At 36.3% G+C, this 19,754-nt stretch overlaps 1 protein-coding gene across 2 annotated transcripts in view; it reads right to left on the bottom strand.

Annotated features, from left to right (window-relative positions):
• Window positions 1-3,972: 3,972 nt before the first annotated feature.
• The window catches only part of LOC149781651 (lipoma-preferred partner homolog), a 54,541-nt gene continuing 38,759 nt past the window's right edge, over window positions 3,973-19,754 (bottom strand). For both annotated transcript variants that reach the window (XM_089935727.1, XM_089935726.1), the window contains one exon: window positions 3,973-13,849. In XM_089935727.1, the coding sequence (XP_089791853.1) occupies window positions 13,718-13,849 (132 nt within the window). In that variant the 3' untranslated portion in view covers window positions 3,973-13,717. The remainder of the gene's footprint in view (window positions 13,850-19,754) is intronic.

Here is a 19,754-nt window from a genome sequence, read left to right on the forward strand (position 1 = left end):
TCAACAAGAATTTTTCTTTCCTATTCAAGGGCACCTACCCTTACCATACCCCTCAGGTAAGGTCTGTGTCATATGGAGCAGCAACACAATGCAAAAGTGTTTTAGTGAAAACAGGTTTAGAAGATGTGACAATAACATGATTTTTTTAGATGTTCAACCAAGTTGGCCATCATGAATGTCATAATTGTATCATTTTTATTTAGAACTAAAACTACAACACTTATGTCAATGCAATTATCCATTCAGGATAAGCAATAACACAATTTGTACTTGTTATGGAAAAGGCTGCTGTAAGAGGGAAGAACTCCTGCCTAACCCTTTGATTTACTTATATGTGCAGTAAAGGTTGTTTCAAAAAATCAAACCAACACAACATATGATACAAGTAGCAATAACAATAACAAGATTTTGAAGATGGACATAATGTTGGGCTTCTCTAAGATAATATTAGAATGTGTCTCATTTTGAACTATGTACCATTATAAAACTTCCAGTGAAAATCCCTTGTCAGTACAACCATCGATTCAGGTATAGAAGCAAGAGCAAAATTTTCAAGATGGCCACTCTGTGGCCTTGAAGACACCATTTACATTTAGCCCTAACTAGACCTCAGGAAGAAATTGAATTTCATATTTATCCAAGATTTTTAGGAAGACCATTAATAACAAGCAATTGCTGAAAGGTACCAGTTGCTGGGCTGCTGACAGACATATGAAATCGAATAAGCTTCAACCAGTAGAGCTAAACTGAAGGCCCAAGTGTGCTTTTACTTGTTCACTTGCAGACAATTGCCTGATAGCCAAATGCAGCATTTGTCCAAATATCTGGGTCAAAATGATGCATTCAGTTGAAATTGCTCCAAATGCTGTTGTTCCATGTCATAAACAGAATGATTTCAGGTTTCTCTATAATTCATATCCTTACCTCATGGCCCATCCAAGGCCCCTATGTTAGGACGCTGTACCCTAGATGCAGAACTGCCAACCCTCACGATTTTGGTGTGCATTTCATGACTCTTAGTAGTGATTCATGTATTCAAGCTGCATGCAAAAATATAATGAATTACCAATTTCTCAATTGGCTTAAATCGGGAAGAAAAAAAAACTTTATCCCATTAAGTGCTAGTAAAAAAAGCAGCAGTGGTCACTAGTGCCAATAACAGCCCTGTATTGCTAGTCACGATGTTAGCAGAACTATATCCAATTGTTACAGTTTGTCCTGTAGCAAGCATTGTGAAGTAAATAATCTATATTCAGAACAGAAGTTTTACAAATGCTCCTGAACAAAATCAGGGCCCAAAAGATGTTTTTTAAAATGGCACATGTACATACTTTTAGCAACTGTCATTTTTTAAAAACAAACACTAAATAAAGACAGATTTTTCGAGCGTGTGAATTTTTGAGATATTGACAGATTAGCATACATTGTAATTTGCTCGAGTGCAAATTCTGCAGTGCATGCGCCGACACCACTAATCATTAATCTTTCGATGTTTCATCTTCTGGATGAATACCGTCTCATAATTAAGCTACACTATAGTTAAAATGTTTTCACCTACAAGGTAAAATACTGTATTCCACAAAAAGTGAAGCATAGACTGGAGTACAGCGAAAATTGGCCTTGCATTCAGCCATGAAACATTGATGGACATTATGCTTTTCACACAGTGGTGTGCTGCGAATTTTAGAATTGGGAATGTACACAGGGACTCGTATCATTGCTTACAATTTACCTGTCATATATGTACTATATAATAATATATATGTGGGCATGTAGCAGAACGATGTGAAAAAGCACACTGCTAGCAAAAAGCAAATAGATACTGGGAAAATTAAGGGCACCCACAGCAGATTTTAGCTCTGGAGTACATTAAGCTACCTACTTAAGTCCTGCAAGCTACCAATGCTGAAGCATCATTTTTGAGTTTTCTTGTTGAATAAAACCTGCCTTTCTTGGTTGGAGATCAGCAACAGTGACAGTGAAAGAGTATTTAATATTGTTCAGAAAAATAAGCCAAAGTTTAGTGCTCTTTAGGTAAGGACTATTTGCAACAATTTTAGTCACCAACAACAGGCAAGAAGCCTGAACTGTTTTGAAAACAAATTTACCATCACCCAATTAAGGAAGTTAAAGTCTGCCACAGCATCATACTATGACAAATAGCGCACAGTTTATGTATATCAGTAAATTTGGCTGCAAATGAATTTGTATATGTAATCAAGATGGCATATAATGCAGAGGTGATCTAATGCAAGGTCATGGGATACTAGGGAGGACTGTAGAATGTTATCATCAGGTCTATGAAGAATCCAGTCTAAAATGTGACCATGTTTATGGGTGGGTTGGTTAACTGACTGTTTAAGGTTGAAAACATTAATGGAATCTATGAGTTTTTATGTGTTTGGGTTTCCGGGACAGTCAATGTGAAAGTTGAAATCTCCAAGAATAATCAGGCAGCCACCTATCAAATTTCCATACTCCAGGAGCCAGCTCGTTTTTTCTACTAGAAGGAGGGTGCTATAGGCAGAAAAAATGGACTGACCTTTGCTCCAGTGTGAGTGTGGTTTGGACTAGTTCAAACGATGTGTGGTTGAAATTGAATGTTGTGGTGTGGTTAAGACATTTGATCATGGAGTTCTTTGTGATGACAGCAATTCCACCACCGAGCGAGTTACAGAAGAATGAATTGATGGACTAACCAGTGGGTGTTAGATCTGCACACTTTGGCTCATCACCATCGTATTCAGTAAAAAGCAGCACTAAAGCCTAAACAGAAACAAGAGTCCTTTTAACAGACTGATGCTCTAATGTCTGAAAAGAATTTCCAGGAATTCAAGATAAAGGCAGTTTTTGAAATGGCAAAGTGCTGAAATCATCTTTCATAGTCTTCAGCAATGACAAGATTATCAGATTAGCTGCAGTGTTGGACATATTGGATGTCAATATGGAGCTATTTTTCTTTAGGACCAATAAGGCATCACATTAAGTCTGCTAGTAAAACCCCCATGCTGATATAACTTTCCATTTAGAAGGAGCAGCCAATGATAACAAGATTTTCAAGATGGATGCCATGGTGGCTATATTTGCTATAAGACTGGCACCATTCTATTTAGTAGCAACTAGACATAAGAAGTCTTGTGGTGAAAGCACAATGTCAACATGAGCAGCCATCTAAGACATGTAGTGACAAGATTTTCAAGTCAAATTAGGAGTCAGATCGGCACCATTTTCATTTATGACCAACAAGACATCATAAAAACTCTTTTAGTGAAAACCCATGGTGATATGACTATTTATTCTGAAGAAATAGTGATAGATGGCCACTGCAGCAGGCATATCAAATGTCTGAATAGCACCATTAATACCAACTAGACATTACACGAAACTAGTCTTCATAAACACCCATTTGATAGACCATCCTTCAAGAGGAATAGTGATAAAAAAAATGTCAAGAAAGCAGTATCTGTCAACAAATTACCAGTAAATTACCAGAAAGGTACAAAAGTGCTTGCACAACTGCCAATACACAATGCTGGGTGAAAAAAGTTCTTGTGATGCTAAAACACTAAATAATCAACCAATAATTAAGTTGTTGTTGTTGTTGTTGTGGGGTTTAATGCTATTTTTCAGCACACGATAGGCTATACATGGCGGCCAGTATTAATGGTGGAGGAAGAACACAGGAAATCCCCAGAAAGAACCACCCACCCATGAGAAGCTACTGGCAAGCTTTCTCACATACCCAAATTGGCTGAATCTGAGACTCGAACCAGCACAAACAGAGGTGAGATGGCAGTGATCCATAATGGAGAGTGCTTTAGACCATTCGGCCACTTGGGGCCTCCCAATAATTAAGTACACGTTCTCTGCTTATTTTGTCTATCATACAAAAACCTGAATTACAAAACTGTGTGGCTATACTGATACATGGACAAAACTAGCACAGGACTTTAATAAGCAAATATGTATGAATGCGATAAAATATTTTATTATAAATACAATTATTATGTAAAATATAAGTAGAAATTCTTACATGTAAAAATAAGACATTAAAATGAAGGTTATCCAATGATCAGTCAAATCTAAATTCGATGTTATTACATTGCACAAAAATAAAAGACAGTATTTTTATATCAAGAATCTTGTACAAGTGTTTATTTCATATGAAATGTATGACACAGATTAGATCTTTTAGTGAATGTATAATGCACTATAACACAGACTACTTGGTGTTGTATTGCATTATAACAAACTGCTTTAAGTATCATATTCCAATCATAGCACAAAATACTTGGAAGTATCATACTGCATTATAACACAAAATACTTGAAGTGTCATACTGCATTATAACACAGACTACTTGGTGTTGTATTGTATTATAACAAACTGCTTTTAGTATCATATTCCAATCATAACACAAAATACCTGAAGTGTCATACTGCATTATAACACAAAATACTTTAAGTGTCATATTGCATTATAACACAGACTACTTGGTGTTGTATTGTATTATAACAAACTGCTTTAAGTATCATATTCCAGTCATAACACAAAATACTTGAAGTGTCATACTGCATTATAACACAAAATACTTGAAGTGTCATATTGCATTATAACACAAAATACTTGAAGTGTCATACTGCATTATAACACAAAATACTTGAAGTGTCATACTGCATTACTACTCAAACTGCTTGTAGTGAATGTCATACTGCATTATAACACAAACTGCTTGTAGTGAATGTCATACTGCATTATAACACAAAATACTTTAAGTAAGTATCATATTCCAATCATAACACAAAATACTTTAAGTGTCATACTGCATTATAATGCAAAATGCTTCAAGTGTCATACTGCATTATATCACAAACTGCTTGTAGTCACATTTTACATTATAACACAAACTGTCTGAAGTGTTATCTTGCATTATAACACAATCAAGTGTCATACTGCATTGTACCACAAATAGCCTGTGGTGTCATAGTGTATTACAGACTGTGGTGTCATAGTGTATTACAGACCTGCCACCCCTGATGAGTCTGTCTCAGTAAGGCAGTTCATTTTTTTCTGTAAGTTTGGCCAGTATCAGTAAGGTGTAAAAAAATATCATAAACTGATATTGTAAAGCTCGAACACATAATAAAAAGTTTGGTACTCGAAACATGCAGCGAAAATAAACATTATGTTCAACTGAAAAGTTTGTAAAGTATGCGTAGAATTTATTTACCACTAGTATGGTTGCACAAATTCACGTTCCAAACCCTATACAGCTCAACAGCTTGTTGCTGTCTCTCAACTTGATGTAATCTTTATCTTTTTCCATTTCACGTGACGATGGCAATCATATCTCCAGCCACAAGTCATACTCAAATTGGCATGTGATGTCCAATAAACGTAATTGTGTTCCTTCCTACATTTATTCACAAGAATCTGAATATTCCATTTTTATTCTACAGCGCTGATTTGAACCGGCACACTTTTCAAGAGGCTTATTTTCCTTTTCGTCTTTAACATGCAAATCTTGCTGGACACCATTTTCAAAAAATTCTAAAATCAAGAGTTTGATCATGTAGATGCTTTGCAGGAACAAACAGGTGCAGTTTAAAGCATTTGAGGTGCTGCTGTAAAGTTAGTCGGGTTCCCTGACTAATTTAACTAAATTTAATATGAAACCCGGATCCATATCAAACACAGATGAAAAAAATGTCCGGAATTTTTGGCAATGATCATTTTTACATAGTTTTTGCTTTTATGCCTTAAATCCGTATTTGAAGGGTAATTTTCGTAAGACTTACGGCAAAATCGTAAGCGTTTGCAGGTCTGGTATTACACCATAAACTGCTTGCAGTGAGCTTCATTAATTAATTAACAAACATGATATCAAGATGCATTTCATTGACATTGCTAAGTGAAGTTGTTGACTTACGCCACAGTGTGGAGAATTAATTTATGACATGAAGCCATGATGCTAACAAAAACGGATATTACGAGATAAAATACATAAGAATGTGCATACTCATTCAACTGAGTGGGAATCCATTTTATAAATTTATTACCAGAATATAAGTGAGCAAGACAAAAGTTCTTTATACTAAAAAATGTATGAGTTGCAGTTTGTTTTTTCCCCCCCAAGTGTGAAGAATTTGAGGACTTATTAGGGAGTATTCATCAATGGTCCAGGGCTGTAATTGAGAAGAAGAAAAAGAGAAAAAGAGAATATTTAAAAAGATCTGTAAAAATAACATGTATAAGGTACATAAAATCAAAACTTATTTTACTCTATTACATCACAATAATTTGTCCATAATGAAATACCATTTATGCCCCCAAAACTTCCATGCACAGTTAGGTGACACCTTAACATATCCAAGTTCAGTTTGGTAACAAATTAACATATCCAAGTACAGTTCGTTAACACATTAACATATCGAAGTACAGTTTGGTAACACATTAACATATCCGAGTACAGTTAGTACTCTATCTCATCTTTCCACCTAATAATTGGAAATGAATTGTGAAACAAGTATTACAAAAATGATTTACATAGTAGTAGCAAATATTAATCACATGGCTTGAATATTATCAATCTCAAAATAAATAAATCAAATTGATAAAAGCATGCACCTTAGCCAACACAAATAAAAATGATAATGATACACATTTGAGTATAAATAATGCCTCACAGATGGTGAAAAGTTGAATAAGATATGTATGCTGTGAATATAGGTTCATATACACCTCGACACAACTAGCTATGTAGTGTTTAAATACACACTAGTACACAACTAGCTATTAAAAAAATGGGATTGAACTAGTGACAAATTTTCTGAATCATAAAAATGTAATGCAAGTAGAATTTATAATTTCTTTTTATTATTATCTGCCACATATTCCAAAATAATGTAGTGTGAATAAAAAAAAGACTTTATAATATTTAATAAAGTTCATAATTACATATAATTTCAAATGTGAGTGCTCTGACTACATTTAAAGAGCAATTAGAATATGAATTTTACAGAAATATTATAGTCATTTTTTATTATTTTGATAGTGTGGCATATCATGTTTAAATATATTTGATAACATCTATATTGTATTTACATTACATTTTTATGAATTAGATAATATTTTCAATGTAGCCTCATACCCTTTATTTTAATGTTACTGTTTATAGTGACTGGTATCTTGCATACTGTATACAGATTAGATGTACTGACTTTTATTTCTACCTGCAAAAGAAGCTGCATCACAACCACGTACTGTATGATAGTAAGTGTTATACTATATATTTCCTTCCTGCAACTACAAAGACCAATATTGGCCATTGTATAATATGCCAGCAGATCTGGATTTCTGAATTTGTCAGGAGTAAGCAGTAGAACAAACAACACAGACCCCGGTCTGCTGAAAATTTATGTGACAGCAGATCAGGGTCTATGCTGTCTGCAGTTGTATTTGACTTAAAAACAAGTATATGAGGTTTTTACAGATGCTGTTTATTGTTTCTAAGTTGGTTACCAAGACAATGAGAAAAAAATTCTGAAACAATTTTTTTTTATATGTTGGGAAATCAGCAGAAAAGAAAAACTAAGGTCAAAATACCTCAGTCTTTATCTTTAGGAAGTAGGATCTAAACTAAGCAGCATCAAGCTGTTCACTTCCAGAAATACAAATGATGTGTGGATACAAATTTATTTATAAAACAAGAAACCACACTTTAACCTCACACACTCGGAGATCTTCCAGTCCATTCTGTAATAACAGAATAACAATCTCTGCAACATGATGAAAATTATTGTCCATAATTTCTCATTTTCAAATGTGCAAAGAACCCCTGGCTAAACTCACAATTCAACAAGTAAAAAGTTACTGTCTGCACTAACCAATTCCCTGTAACACACAAACTTGGTTGCCACCAGGATATTCCCAGTGGGTGCTAAGATTGCTGTGGAGAGCAAATTTTCAATAAATTATGTTTCTCCAAGAATACTTACCCAATCACATTATGTTAGGAATATTACCTCACAAATCCAGCCTGACTAAAAGATGAAAACTAACTTCTCTTGTCCATCTCATACAGCCAAAGGGTAATAACTTTTGAATATTACCTACCCTTGCCACTGCCAAGTGTCTGTAGTTTTTAAGCTGAGCAATATATTAATCAGGATGTTCACATGGCAGTTGGTTGGGAGTGTTTTATATAATGTGATTGGGCAAGTATCCTCAGAGAAATATAATTTACTTACAAATTTGCTTTCTCATTCATATATATTCCCCAATCATATTATGCTAGGAGAATATGTAGAAAGAGGAGGGAATGCTGAGCACCTAACCTCCAGCTCGGGTATCTTTCAAGGGAATAATGGCTGTATTCCCCATGTGAATAATAAAATGTTCTCCTAATTACAAAACCAACACAGGCTAGGGTCACTTTACCTGTGACCCTTACATACTGAAAAGATGACAAATATGGAATTTTTCTTGCTGAACAAATTTCACTGGCGAATCCAGCAGAGCTGATAGGCTGTGATCATTGTTTTAACTGGGTCTGTGCCACTGTGCAGCGATGAAAGGCTTGAGGGGTGAAATCCAGTTTCCCACTTTTCACTGGACGGTAGAGGTGTTTGTGTGTGTCACATCTTGTCTATGTGTGTTTCAAGTAGTGCTTAAGTTGCGTGAACAGGATCTTGTATCTCAATCTGTCTACAGAAGAGAGCGAGTGAATGACCACTCTTTGATTACCAATGGATGGTAACCTATGTTTGGGCTAGAGGCTCAAATTTATTTGAACTGAGCTGTGTTAAAACCCAGACAGATTCCACCTGGAAACAGAGTCAGGGATTTTGGTCAATTGAAATCCAAATTGGCCAGAGAAAAAGCTTGGCCAAATAAGGCACTCAGAGGGGTGATGTTATTGGTATGGCAACTAACCCTGAGAACATGCCACTTTTCCTCATAAGCCTTCAGTGTGGAGGGCCTTCTTGCTCTCGAGCTTCTCTCCACAATCTGAAGTTTAAAATCTTTATCTTGCAAGGCTACCCTCATAACAGCCAAGTGTGCAGAAGAAGATGGTCCAGGAAGGGAAAAACACCCATGATGTGGTTGCTTGAGAAGATTTAGGTGGGCTAGAATCTTCCTGGGAAGATCTATCGCTAGATAGAACAGATCAGTGACCCAAGATTTGTCCTATCTGAGAGGGGCTATCAGAATCATCTAGCATTTCTGACCCCATAACTTCTGGATTATTTTTGGTATCAGGACCGTGGAAGGATAAACAAATGTCCACAACCCCTGCCAACTGACTGAAGGTGCATCCACAGCCAAAGCTTCTGGTTCTAGGATTTTGGAGAGACGAAGGTGGGGAACTTGTTTTTCCACCATGTCGCAAAAAGGTTGATCATCAGATGCCTCCAAAGTGCGCACATCTGAGTGAAGACCGAATGATGGAGAGACCATTCCATGTGAAGGACTTCACCTTTCCTGGATGGAAGGTGGGTCAAGATTATTGAGACTGCTAGGAATGTGCCTGACTTGTACATTGTTATGGAGTTGAGGCACTAACACAGAAACTGTTGAGTTGTCGGACATAATAAGGACCATTTGAGCCGAGAGTTGACCTTTCCAGAAGTGAAAGGTATTGACGACATCTTCATTTCTAGAAGGCTGATGTGGAGAGGATGCTTCCCTGGCTCCCATGTACTGCTGACATGAGTGAAGTTTACAACAGGTGGGCATCCCAACTGTATGTACTGGCATTAGTACATACCATTATTTCCACTTGGGGCTTCTCCAGCAGGATCTCCCTGGTCAGTCAACCTAGGTCGTGCCACTGACTCAGGAATGACTGTATCTTGAGTGTGATCATGACTGTTTAATTGAGGTGATTTGAAAATGCTGACACTATGCTATCCATGTCATTTGTAAGGGGCACATAAAAAGACAGCCAAGTGGAATCAAGTCCACTGTTGCACCGAAAAATCCAAGGAGATGCAAGAACTCCCTCTCTCTGTGAAATCCAAGTCTTATTGAAAACTGACTTGTCAAGTCTGACGAACACAAGGAAATTCATACCAAAATTAGGCTGGTGAATAACTCCATACCTAGATGGGCAAAAAGCTGGAATGGACAGAGGTCGGACTTTCTCATTTCACTAGAAAACCTATATGATTAAAAGAGAAGATTATTTCTGCCTAAATGGAGAATAGAACTTACCATATGTTTCTGGAGGATGTCATCTAGATACTCTGTTTTCACTGTAGATGCAGTTGACTGGAACAGGGTGACAATGCAATCCATAACCTTGGTAATAAACCAAGGGCTGATACTGAGGCCAAAGGGTTGGACTTGGAACTGGGAAACAGTGTCATGGTAATGAAGAAATTCCGTGTGGTATCAGTCAGATCCAGATTAATGGCACACTCGTCCTTTAGGATTGCTCTCACCATTCTATCTTGAATTTTGGTGAGGCAATGAACTGGTTGAGGTGACTCAAGTCAATGATCTGCCTAAACTTGCCATTTGCTTTCCAAATAAAAAATAGCCTTGAATAAAAACCAAGCGATTGTGGCCTTTATTCAATCTCCACAGCCTGATTTTCAATGAGTGACCATGTTTACGGTTAGGAGAGGTGGAGAAATTTGATTTCTCACTGCCTCTGTACAACTGTCTCCTAGGTTGCTTAGACTTGTCTCCTGGAATTGGGATGGAATCCATATTGGTGCACATCTCACTGAAAAGATCCCTAGTCCTGAGGCTGATTATTATCCCTTTACACTGGGGTGGGGTGGGGGCTGGGTGTTTCCAAATGATTGTATGGGTTGAGTGATAAATTGGATGAGTAGTTTCTGAGCTACCAGCCTCCAAACTTCTTTGATTCTTCCTCTAAAAGCATTGGTGACCCAAACACGGTTGTCTGTAAAGTGAGGGTACAGTGAGGTTTGAGCGATGTGGATTGCAGACATGTGTCACATCATTATCAGGTTTAGGTTGGCCAAAGACTTCAAGGTATGCTAAGTTGCCAAGTATATGACCCTAGCAATCCTGCCCATCACCTCCCAAGCATGGCCACTGCCAGATTTCTGCAAGTCTGAAAATTCCAAATGAGGCCAAATCTAACATTAAAGAAGTAGCAACTGCTTTCCAAACCAGCTCTGATGTGGCAGAGAACACATTTTGACCACTTTGTCAAATAGTGGACATAAGAACAGCTGTTATATTCTTGTCAAGGGTGGGAAGATCAGTAATGAAGGTGTCTGAGTTTTATACCTGTGAGATGAAAATGTCACTAGAATTTGGCTTTCTGAGATGAAAGCCTTCAAGTTTCCTGGGTCACCAATACAACCCGAAAGCCTATCACTGGTCTCCTTAATTCTAGCCAATAAGGGAAGGAACCAGAAGGATGGAGTGACTTCCTCCATGTCATGATCTAATGGCGCTGGATGCTGGCAGTATAGATGATGGTCTGGCTATCACATGCCACTCCAAGGGCCTGGTTGGATGGACAGATTTCTTATTATAGTAAGGGTATCCCGTCGACAGAATGGCTAGATGGATCTGTCACATAGATCCCCATCAATCATGACTGGCCGGACCATCTCAATCACAGATGACGGCTAGAAGACCAGTGATAGTGTGGTTGTATATAGCATTAAATCCAAAGATGATCTGGTACAAAGCCTTATGCATCCTGACTTAATAAGGCCTGAAGACCATGCTCGGATATGTGCCCACTGGGTTGTCTAGAATTGGGGGGATACTCCCTCAATCAGTCGGAATTGCAAGCAGTGAACTAGTTGACTGCACCATCTTCTCAAACAATATCCCATGCTGGATGGCTAGTAACAGTGTGGTGGTATAATGAGTTTGATCCAATCGATCTGGTACAAACCCCCTGCATCCCGACTTACAGGCCCAAAGGCCATGCTTGGACATGTAGGGGGCTTATGCCACTGGGCCGTCTAAAATTGGGGGACATTCCCCCAATGAGTCAGAACTGCCAAAAACAAACTTTAGGTTAACTTCCTTGACTTATTGCATCTTTCCTTCCCTTCGATGCCTTGTGGACTATTGCTCTGAACTTTGCATTTCATGTGTTTATTAGACATTTCTCAGGAAATGACACAATAATAGAAAACAAAGCATAAATTAACAATTCAACATGGAACTACCTAATACTGTAGCCCAGTCTTCCTCTAACCATGTATTATACACACTGCATGTCACAGATGATATACTTAGTGTATACAAAACAAGAGTCATGGTATACTTCCATTCTCTGAAGTTGCATTTTAGAGCATGAAGTTGACATTTCTGAAGAAAGGACAAAAGAAGAGAAAGCAAAGCATAAATTACTAATTCATCAAGTTATTAGCTCACTAATATATATATATATATCCTCGTTACTAAATAGTAATCAAAAATTGTCTCACATTCAGTGCTTATTGACTATGCTTTGAACTTATGCACCACATGTATTTGGTTGACACTGATACGACAACAGAAGGGAAAACAAAGCATGAATTAGCAATGCAGTATGTTAATAACTTGCTAAAACCAACTCCATTAGTAAAAGAGTAATCGAAAACAGTCAGTGTCACACTAACTCGTTAATGACAACATAGGTCAATGACAGCATGGTTATACATGGTCTTAAATAGATGAAGTCCAAAATTGTGACAAAGTCACTCAAAATTGTCAAAAATTGTAAAAATAATGTATACAACCTGCAGGAAAATAACTGTCCCGCACAATAAATCGAAATGAAAGTTGGACAGTCCAATTTGGTCACTAAAATGCCTTGGATTGTCAGAGGGAAAATGTATGATGTTATCAGTACAGCAGAAAAGCTAAACACTAGTGACAAACGGCAGTGGCAAGGGGAGGTAATTGGAAAGAGCTATTGCCCTTTATCTATATGTGATTTACAGGACAAGATTATTTTCATGTTTTAGTTGGGTAAGGTAGCAGGCTAATATCCCTAATGTAATATGATTGGGTAATGTATTTGAAAGAGAAAAAAGTTCTAGATTTCCCATCACAGCATAATAAGATAATCTGCAATTACAATATTTCTTCATTACAAGTATAGAGGTACTGCAAGCAGTTACAACATTTCCTTATCAAGTAATTACAACTCAAAGCTCCAGAGAGTTTTCATTTGTGGCTAAATTAATTCTCTGTAGCAAATACTGACTACACTGTTTGTGCCAGAGTTTTTATGTTTGATTACATTACTCCTCTGTAGCAAGTACTAACTACACTGTATGTGCCAGAGTTTTCATGTGGTTATATTAATTGACTGTACCAAGTATGTATTACCTTGTATGCGAATGAGAACTGCCGTGTTTGGGAACGTACAAAATTAACTGTGAAACACAAAATAAGTTGACATCTACTGTTATAAATGGAAGTATTCTTGGAGTTACAAATTTACAGATATATATTCCCATACCCTATCAATGATAATGAATGCAAATATTTGTCAGCACAGAGCAGCACTTACAAGTTTACTAGAAGCTGATGGTTGTTCAGAATAGGTTTAAATACCTTTACCTGCACTTGCAACAAACGACTAAAACCCTATCAACAATTAATGCTGACAAGAAGCCATTATAAAACTTGACAGTATGAAAAAACTGGCAAGATAGTTGACTGTTTTTGAAGAACTGGTAGCATTGTAGCAGTAAACAGTACTGCTGATTGCTGAGCACAGCGTTCAAAGTTCTGTAGCCATCTTGGTGGTTAGTGCCTGAATTCTCTTGGCATTGCAGTTCTTGCAGAGAATATGGTCATCCAGAGGGTAACACCCTCGGCCTTCCGCTTCAGAAGACAGCAACAACCCACAGTCCTGAAAAAACAAGAAACAAAATGAATACAATTCTCAGCTTTGAAATGTAAAAGTAGTTCTAGGCTGGGTGTGCAATATGGAAATTTTACACATGTGTCATTTGAATCATAAATGGAACATCAAATGCCAGATCAGTCATGTAAGATTAAATGTTGATAATAGTATTGTACAGTACCTGATCTCATGTTGTTTAATGTGAAACTTTAACCAATCTCATATTAGGAATGATGGCAGGGAAAGGGATACTGCAGTGTGGCAATATACCTGATTTCATTTTGCTTGATGTGGTACTGTCCCTGATGTTATCATACATGCCAACCCCTGGCGAGGTAAAAGTGCAATCCAAGTGGACAAAAAGAGTAATCAGAGCAGAAAAAGAGAAATCCACAAATAACATGACAAAAATTCAACGAGCATATGTACAAAATGATTTATTTATCCCTCTGGACTTTTAACATCAATTACTGCTTCAAGTTTTCATATATAACACTTTGAGCAAGAGACTCTCATATTGCATTTCAAAACACTTTGTACAAGCTGAGACAATAAATGTTTTGCACACCAGTAGAGCACCAAGTGCAGGATTACAGAGCCTGGATCTGAATTCAGCTTTACTTTTGTTAATAATGCTGAACAATCTCTCAGTCAGCATTAGAATGGTAAAGAACCAATATTCCTGTCATAACCTGACAAAGAAAAGGAAATTTAAATCTTCCAGTTATTGGGTCTTTTAGCTGGGAAAAAAGATGAAAAAAATCAACTCTGTCCTCGTGAAGTACATTGTCAGGTAGAGTGCCAACTTGATACATCAGGAGTTCTCCTTATATTTTATCAGCAGCCTTTCCTGCAGCATGGTGCATCATATGACAGAGACAAACTGATATGAACAATGATGGAGACATTTTTCAAAATAGAGAATGCAACTCTTTTATGAATACCAGTCATCACTGATGCAGCATCAGCTGAAAACCCCATACAATTCTGCCAACTTATATTTATTCAAAGCATTATCAAGCAAATAAAATATTGTTTTCTCCAGTGAAATCTACTGTTAATTCTGGTAATGAAGGAAGAGCACTCTGACTTTGCCCTTTCCATTGTCAGTCTCTTACACAGACTGGGTACAACTTTTGTCATAATCACTACTCCTGTCTGTTGCAATACTAAATGGCCCAATTTTCATGGCTTCTGCAATTTTAAGTGAAGTATCTTCTGCTAAACACATAACAATATTAGATGACTTTGTTCTTGCACATGCATATTTTCAGGAAATATCTGTCTTAACAAAGGACCAAAGCAGTCTTCTACCACTAGGGGTAGTCAGTGTTCTATTAAGAATTCGGTACATAACGCCTCTGCATTTATACAATTCGTGTCCACAATTTAGTTCTACTGTAAAAAAAGGAGTTACCTTAGTATTGGAGTTAGTAAAATGAGCTAATTCAATGTTTCTTTGTTTTACCAGCAAGACCAATACTGAAATCCTTTCCACACAGCCTGCAAGTTGCGTGAAGCTGCCCTAGAATGGAACACTGTGATATGTAATTCATGTATTCATCTCTGAATAGAATTTTCATCTTCTCCAATCCATCTGTGAAATTATTTGAAAAACATTTTTGCTCAAACACATGCATTGACAAGAATAAATCCACCTTGACTTTTAACACCAAATACCTACAGACTGATTCTGTACCAGATATGAAATTGAACAAAGAATCTGCAAGCAAAGATTACAAGTTAGAAAACCAGTCTGTTCTCTCCTAACTAAGCCATACAGCTGCTATAAATAGAAACTGAGATCAAAAGTTTGAAAGTAGAACAGCCTGTTTCTTGGAAATGGGGCAGCTGCTATAAATAGAACATAATACTGTTAGGAAAGTGCATGCAAGTCTACGGACAAGTGTACTCTTAAGTCATAGATAGAAGCCGTCTTTTCTGTCTGTGGGATTAATGGGATGATAATAAAATGAGAAAACAAATTATTAATTTGTTTGGAAGGGGGATATATTGAAAATGTGTAATCAGGTAATCCAAATACATTTATGCATAAGGCATAATTTAGTGAAAAAAAGCATAATGATTACACCAAAAGCATAATAGTTGACATGTATGTTAATATAATGCTATGAAAACCATCAAAACAAAATCATCTACATATATTTAGAAACATGCCTACCAAGTTTTATTTGTCTACTTGAAGAAATTTTTGTTTAATCATGTTAGTGGTAATCTAGAAGTCCAAGGCAGACCAACTTTAATAAGATCTGAGTAAGGCAGATCAACCCTAATGAGACCTCAGTAAGCCAGACCAACCCTAATGAGACCTCAGCAAGCCAGACCAACCCTAATGAAACCTCAGTAAGCCCAAACAATCCTAACAAGACCTCAGTAAGGCAGACCAATCCTAATGAGATCTCAGTAAGCCAGACCAATCCTAAGATGACCTCAGCAAGGCAGATCAATCCTAACAAGACCTCAATAAGGCAGACTTAATCCTAATGAGATCCCAGCAAGCCAGACCAATCCTAAGATGACCTCAGTAAGGCAGATCAATCCTAACAAGACCTCGGTAAGGAAGACCAACCCTGATGAGACCTCAGTAAGGCAGACCAACCCCAATGAGACCTCAGTAAGGCAGATCAATCTTAATGAGACCTCACTAAGGCAGACCAACTCTAATGAAACCTTAGTAAGGCAGACCAACCCTAATGAGACCTCAGTAAAGCAGACCAACCTTAATGAGACCTCAATAAAGCAGACCAATCCTAACAAGACTTCAATAAGGCAGACCCATCCTAACAAGACCTAAGTGAGGCTGACCAATCCTAACAAGACCTCAGTAAGGCTGAACTACCCTAATAAGACCTCAGTAACCCAGACCAATCCCAGCAAGACCTCAGCAAGGCAGACCAATCTTAACAAGACTTCCGTAATGCAGACCAACCCTAACAACAAGAACTCAGTAAGGCAGACCAACCCTAACAAGAAGTCAGTAAGGCAGACCAATCCTAACAAGACCTTGGTAAGGCAGACCAAATGAATTACAGGACACAATCGTAATGCACAAATAAACAATTTTTCCAGTAGCAAGATTATATGATCTTCCACTTGACCTCAGGTCACAATTAGAATTTTCTAAAAAAAACACTATTACCTAATGGTTATAACCTTCTAAAAACCTAATGTTTACAAAATAAAATGTTTGTTACAAATAGAAGTCTATGTGTGCATGTGATTTGGATTTCTAATGTAACTTTAACAATTTTTCAGTCATATTGCTATGATGTCTGCAGTATGACAGTTTATAGAGACGTTTAGCACTGGGGCATCATGCCGCAGACATGTAGCATCATGTACCAACTAGTCACATTATCCTGACACCATACCAACCAGTCCTACAACTAACCTCTCAATGCTGAGTGCCAAGCACAGCAGCTGCTAGTACCATTTTTATCAATCTCTAATATGACTCTGCCATAAACAGAAGCCTGTTATTAAAATTATAATATAAAATATGTCATCTGTTATTAAAATTATAATATAAAACATGTAGTAAACAACAGGCTGACCAGGCAATTCATAGGGAATTTCAAAAGTTCAAGACCAAGATTGAGATAAATATGTTTACAACAAAACCAAACTCAATAATTCAGGTCAGGTTGAAAATTAACTTGAATTTGGACACGTCCAACATACAATGTCACATTATCAGTATCATATAATGAAATAAATTTTTTTTTACAAATTAAAAACTGACAATGTAATTAAATACACATAACAGTATGTATGCTATATCAAGTGGGTGTATATACTATATCCATCATGTGGATGTGTATACTATATCTATCAAGTGGATCTGTATACTATATCAATCAAGTGGATCTGTATACCATATCTATCAAGTGGATTTGTATACTATATCTATCAAGTGGATATATATACTATAACTATCAATTGGATATGTATACTATATCAAGTGGATGCATATACTATATCCATCAAGTGGATCTGTATACTATATCAATCAAGTGGATCTGTATACTATATCTATCAAGTGGATATGTATACTATATCTATCAAGTGGATATGTATACTATATCTATCAACTGGATATGTATACTATATCTATCAAGTGGATGTGTATACTATATCTATCAAGTGGATGCATATACTATATCAAATGGATACGTATACTATATCTATCAATTGGATATGTATACAATATCTATCAAATGGATATGTATACTATATCTATCAAGTGGATATGTATACTATATCAAGTGGATCTGTATACTATATCTATCAAGTGGATCTGTATACTATATCAATCAAGTGGATGTGCATACTATATCAATCAAGTGGATGTGTATACTATATCTATCAAGTGGATGCATATACTATATCAAGTGGATCTGTTTACTATATCAAGTGGATGTGTATACTATATCTATCAAGTGGATCTGATTACTGTATCAAGTGGATCTGTATACTATATCTATTAAGTGGATCTGCATACTATATCAATCAAGTGGCTCTGTATACTATATCTATCAAGTGGATGTGTATACTATATCAATCAAGTGGATCTGTATACTATATCATTCAAGTGAATCTGTATACTATATCTATCAAGTGGATCTCATTACTATATCTATCAAGTGGATATGTATACCATATCTATCAAGTGGATGTATATACTACATCCACCAAGTGGATATATATACTATATCAAGTGGATGCATATACTATATCTATCAAGTGGATATGTATACTATATCCATCAGGTGGATATGTATACTATATCCATCAAGTGGATGCATATACTATATCAATTGGATATGTATACTATATCTATCAAGTGGATGCACATACTATATCCATCAAGTGGATGCATATCCTTTATCAAGTGGATGTGTATACTATATCCATCAAGTGGATGTGTATACTATATCAATTGGATATGTATACTATATCTATCAAGTGGATATGTATACTATATCCATCAAGTGGATATGTATACTATATCTATCAAGTGGATGTGTATACTATATCTATCAAGTGGATCTGATTACTATATCCATCAAGTGGATGCATATACTATATCTATCAAGTGGATCTGTTTACTATATCCATCAAGTGGATGCATATACTATATCTATCAAGTGGATGCATATACTATGTCAAGTGGATCTGATTACTATATATATCAAGTGGATATGTGTACTATATCTATCAAGTGGATGTATATACTATATCCATCAAGTGGATATGTATACTATATCTATCAAGTGGATGTATATACTATATCAAGTGGATACGTATACTATACTATATCTATCAAGTGAATGTATATACTATATCCATCAAGTGGATATGTATACTACATCTATCAAGTGGATCTGATTACTATATCTATCAAGTGGATGCATATACTATATCAACTGGATATGTATACTATATCTATCAAGTGGATGCACATACTATATCCATCAAGTGGATGCATATCCTTTATCAAGTGGATGTGTATACTATATTCATCAAGTGGATGTGTATACTATATCAATTGGATATGTATACTATATCTATCAAGTGGATGCATATACTATATCAAGTGGATGTGTATACTATATCCATCAAGTGGATGCATATACTGTATCCATCAAGTGGATATGTATACTATATTCATCAAGTGGATGCATATACTATATTCATCAAGTGGATTCATATACTATATCTATCAAGTGGACATGTATACTATATCTATCAAGTGGATATGTATACTATATCCATCAAGTGGATATGTATACTATATCTATCAAGTGGATGTGTATACTATATCTATCAAGTGGATCTGATTACTATATCCATCAAGTGGATGCATATACTATATCTATCAAGTGGATCT

Source organism: Sinohyriopsis cumingii, chromosome 15 (assembly GCF_028554795.1).
Source record: "Sinohyriopsis cumingii isolate HCF-2022 chromosome 15, ASM2855479v2, whole genome shotgun sequence".
Classification (NCBI taxonomy): Eukaryota; Metazoa; Mollusca; class Bivalvia; order Unionida; family Unionidae; genus Sinohyriopsis; species Sinohyriopsis cumingii.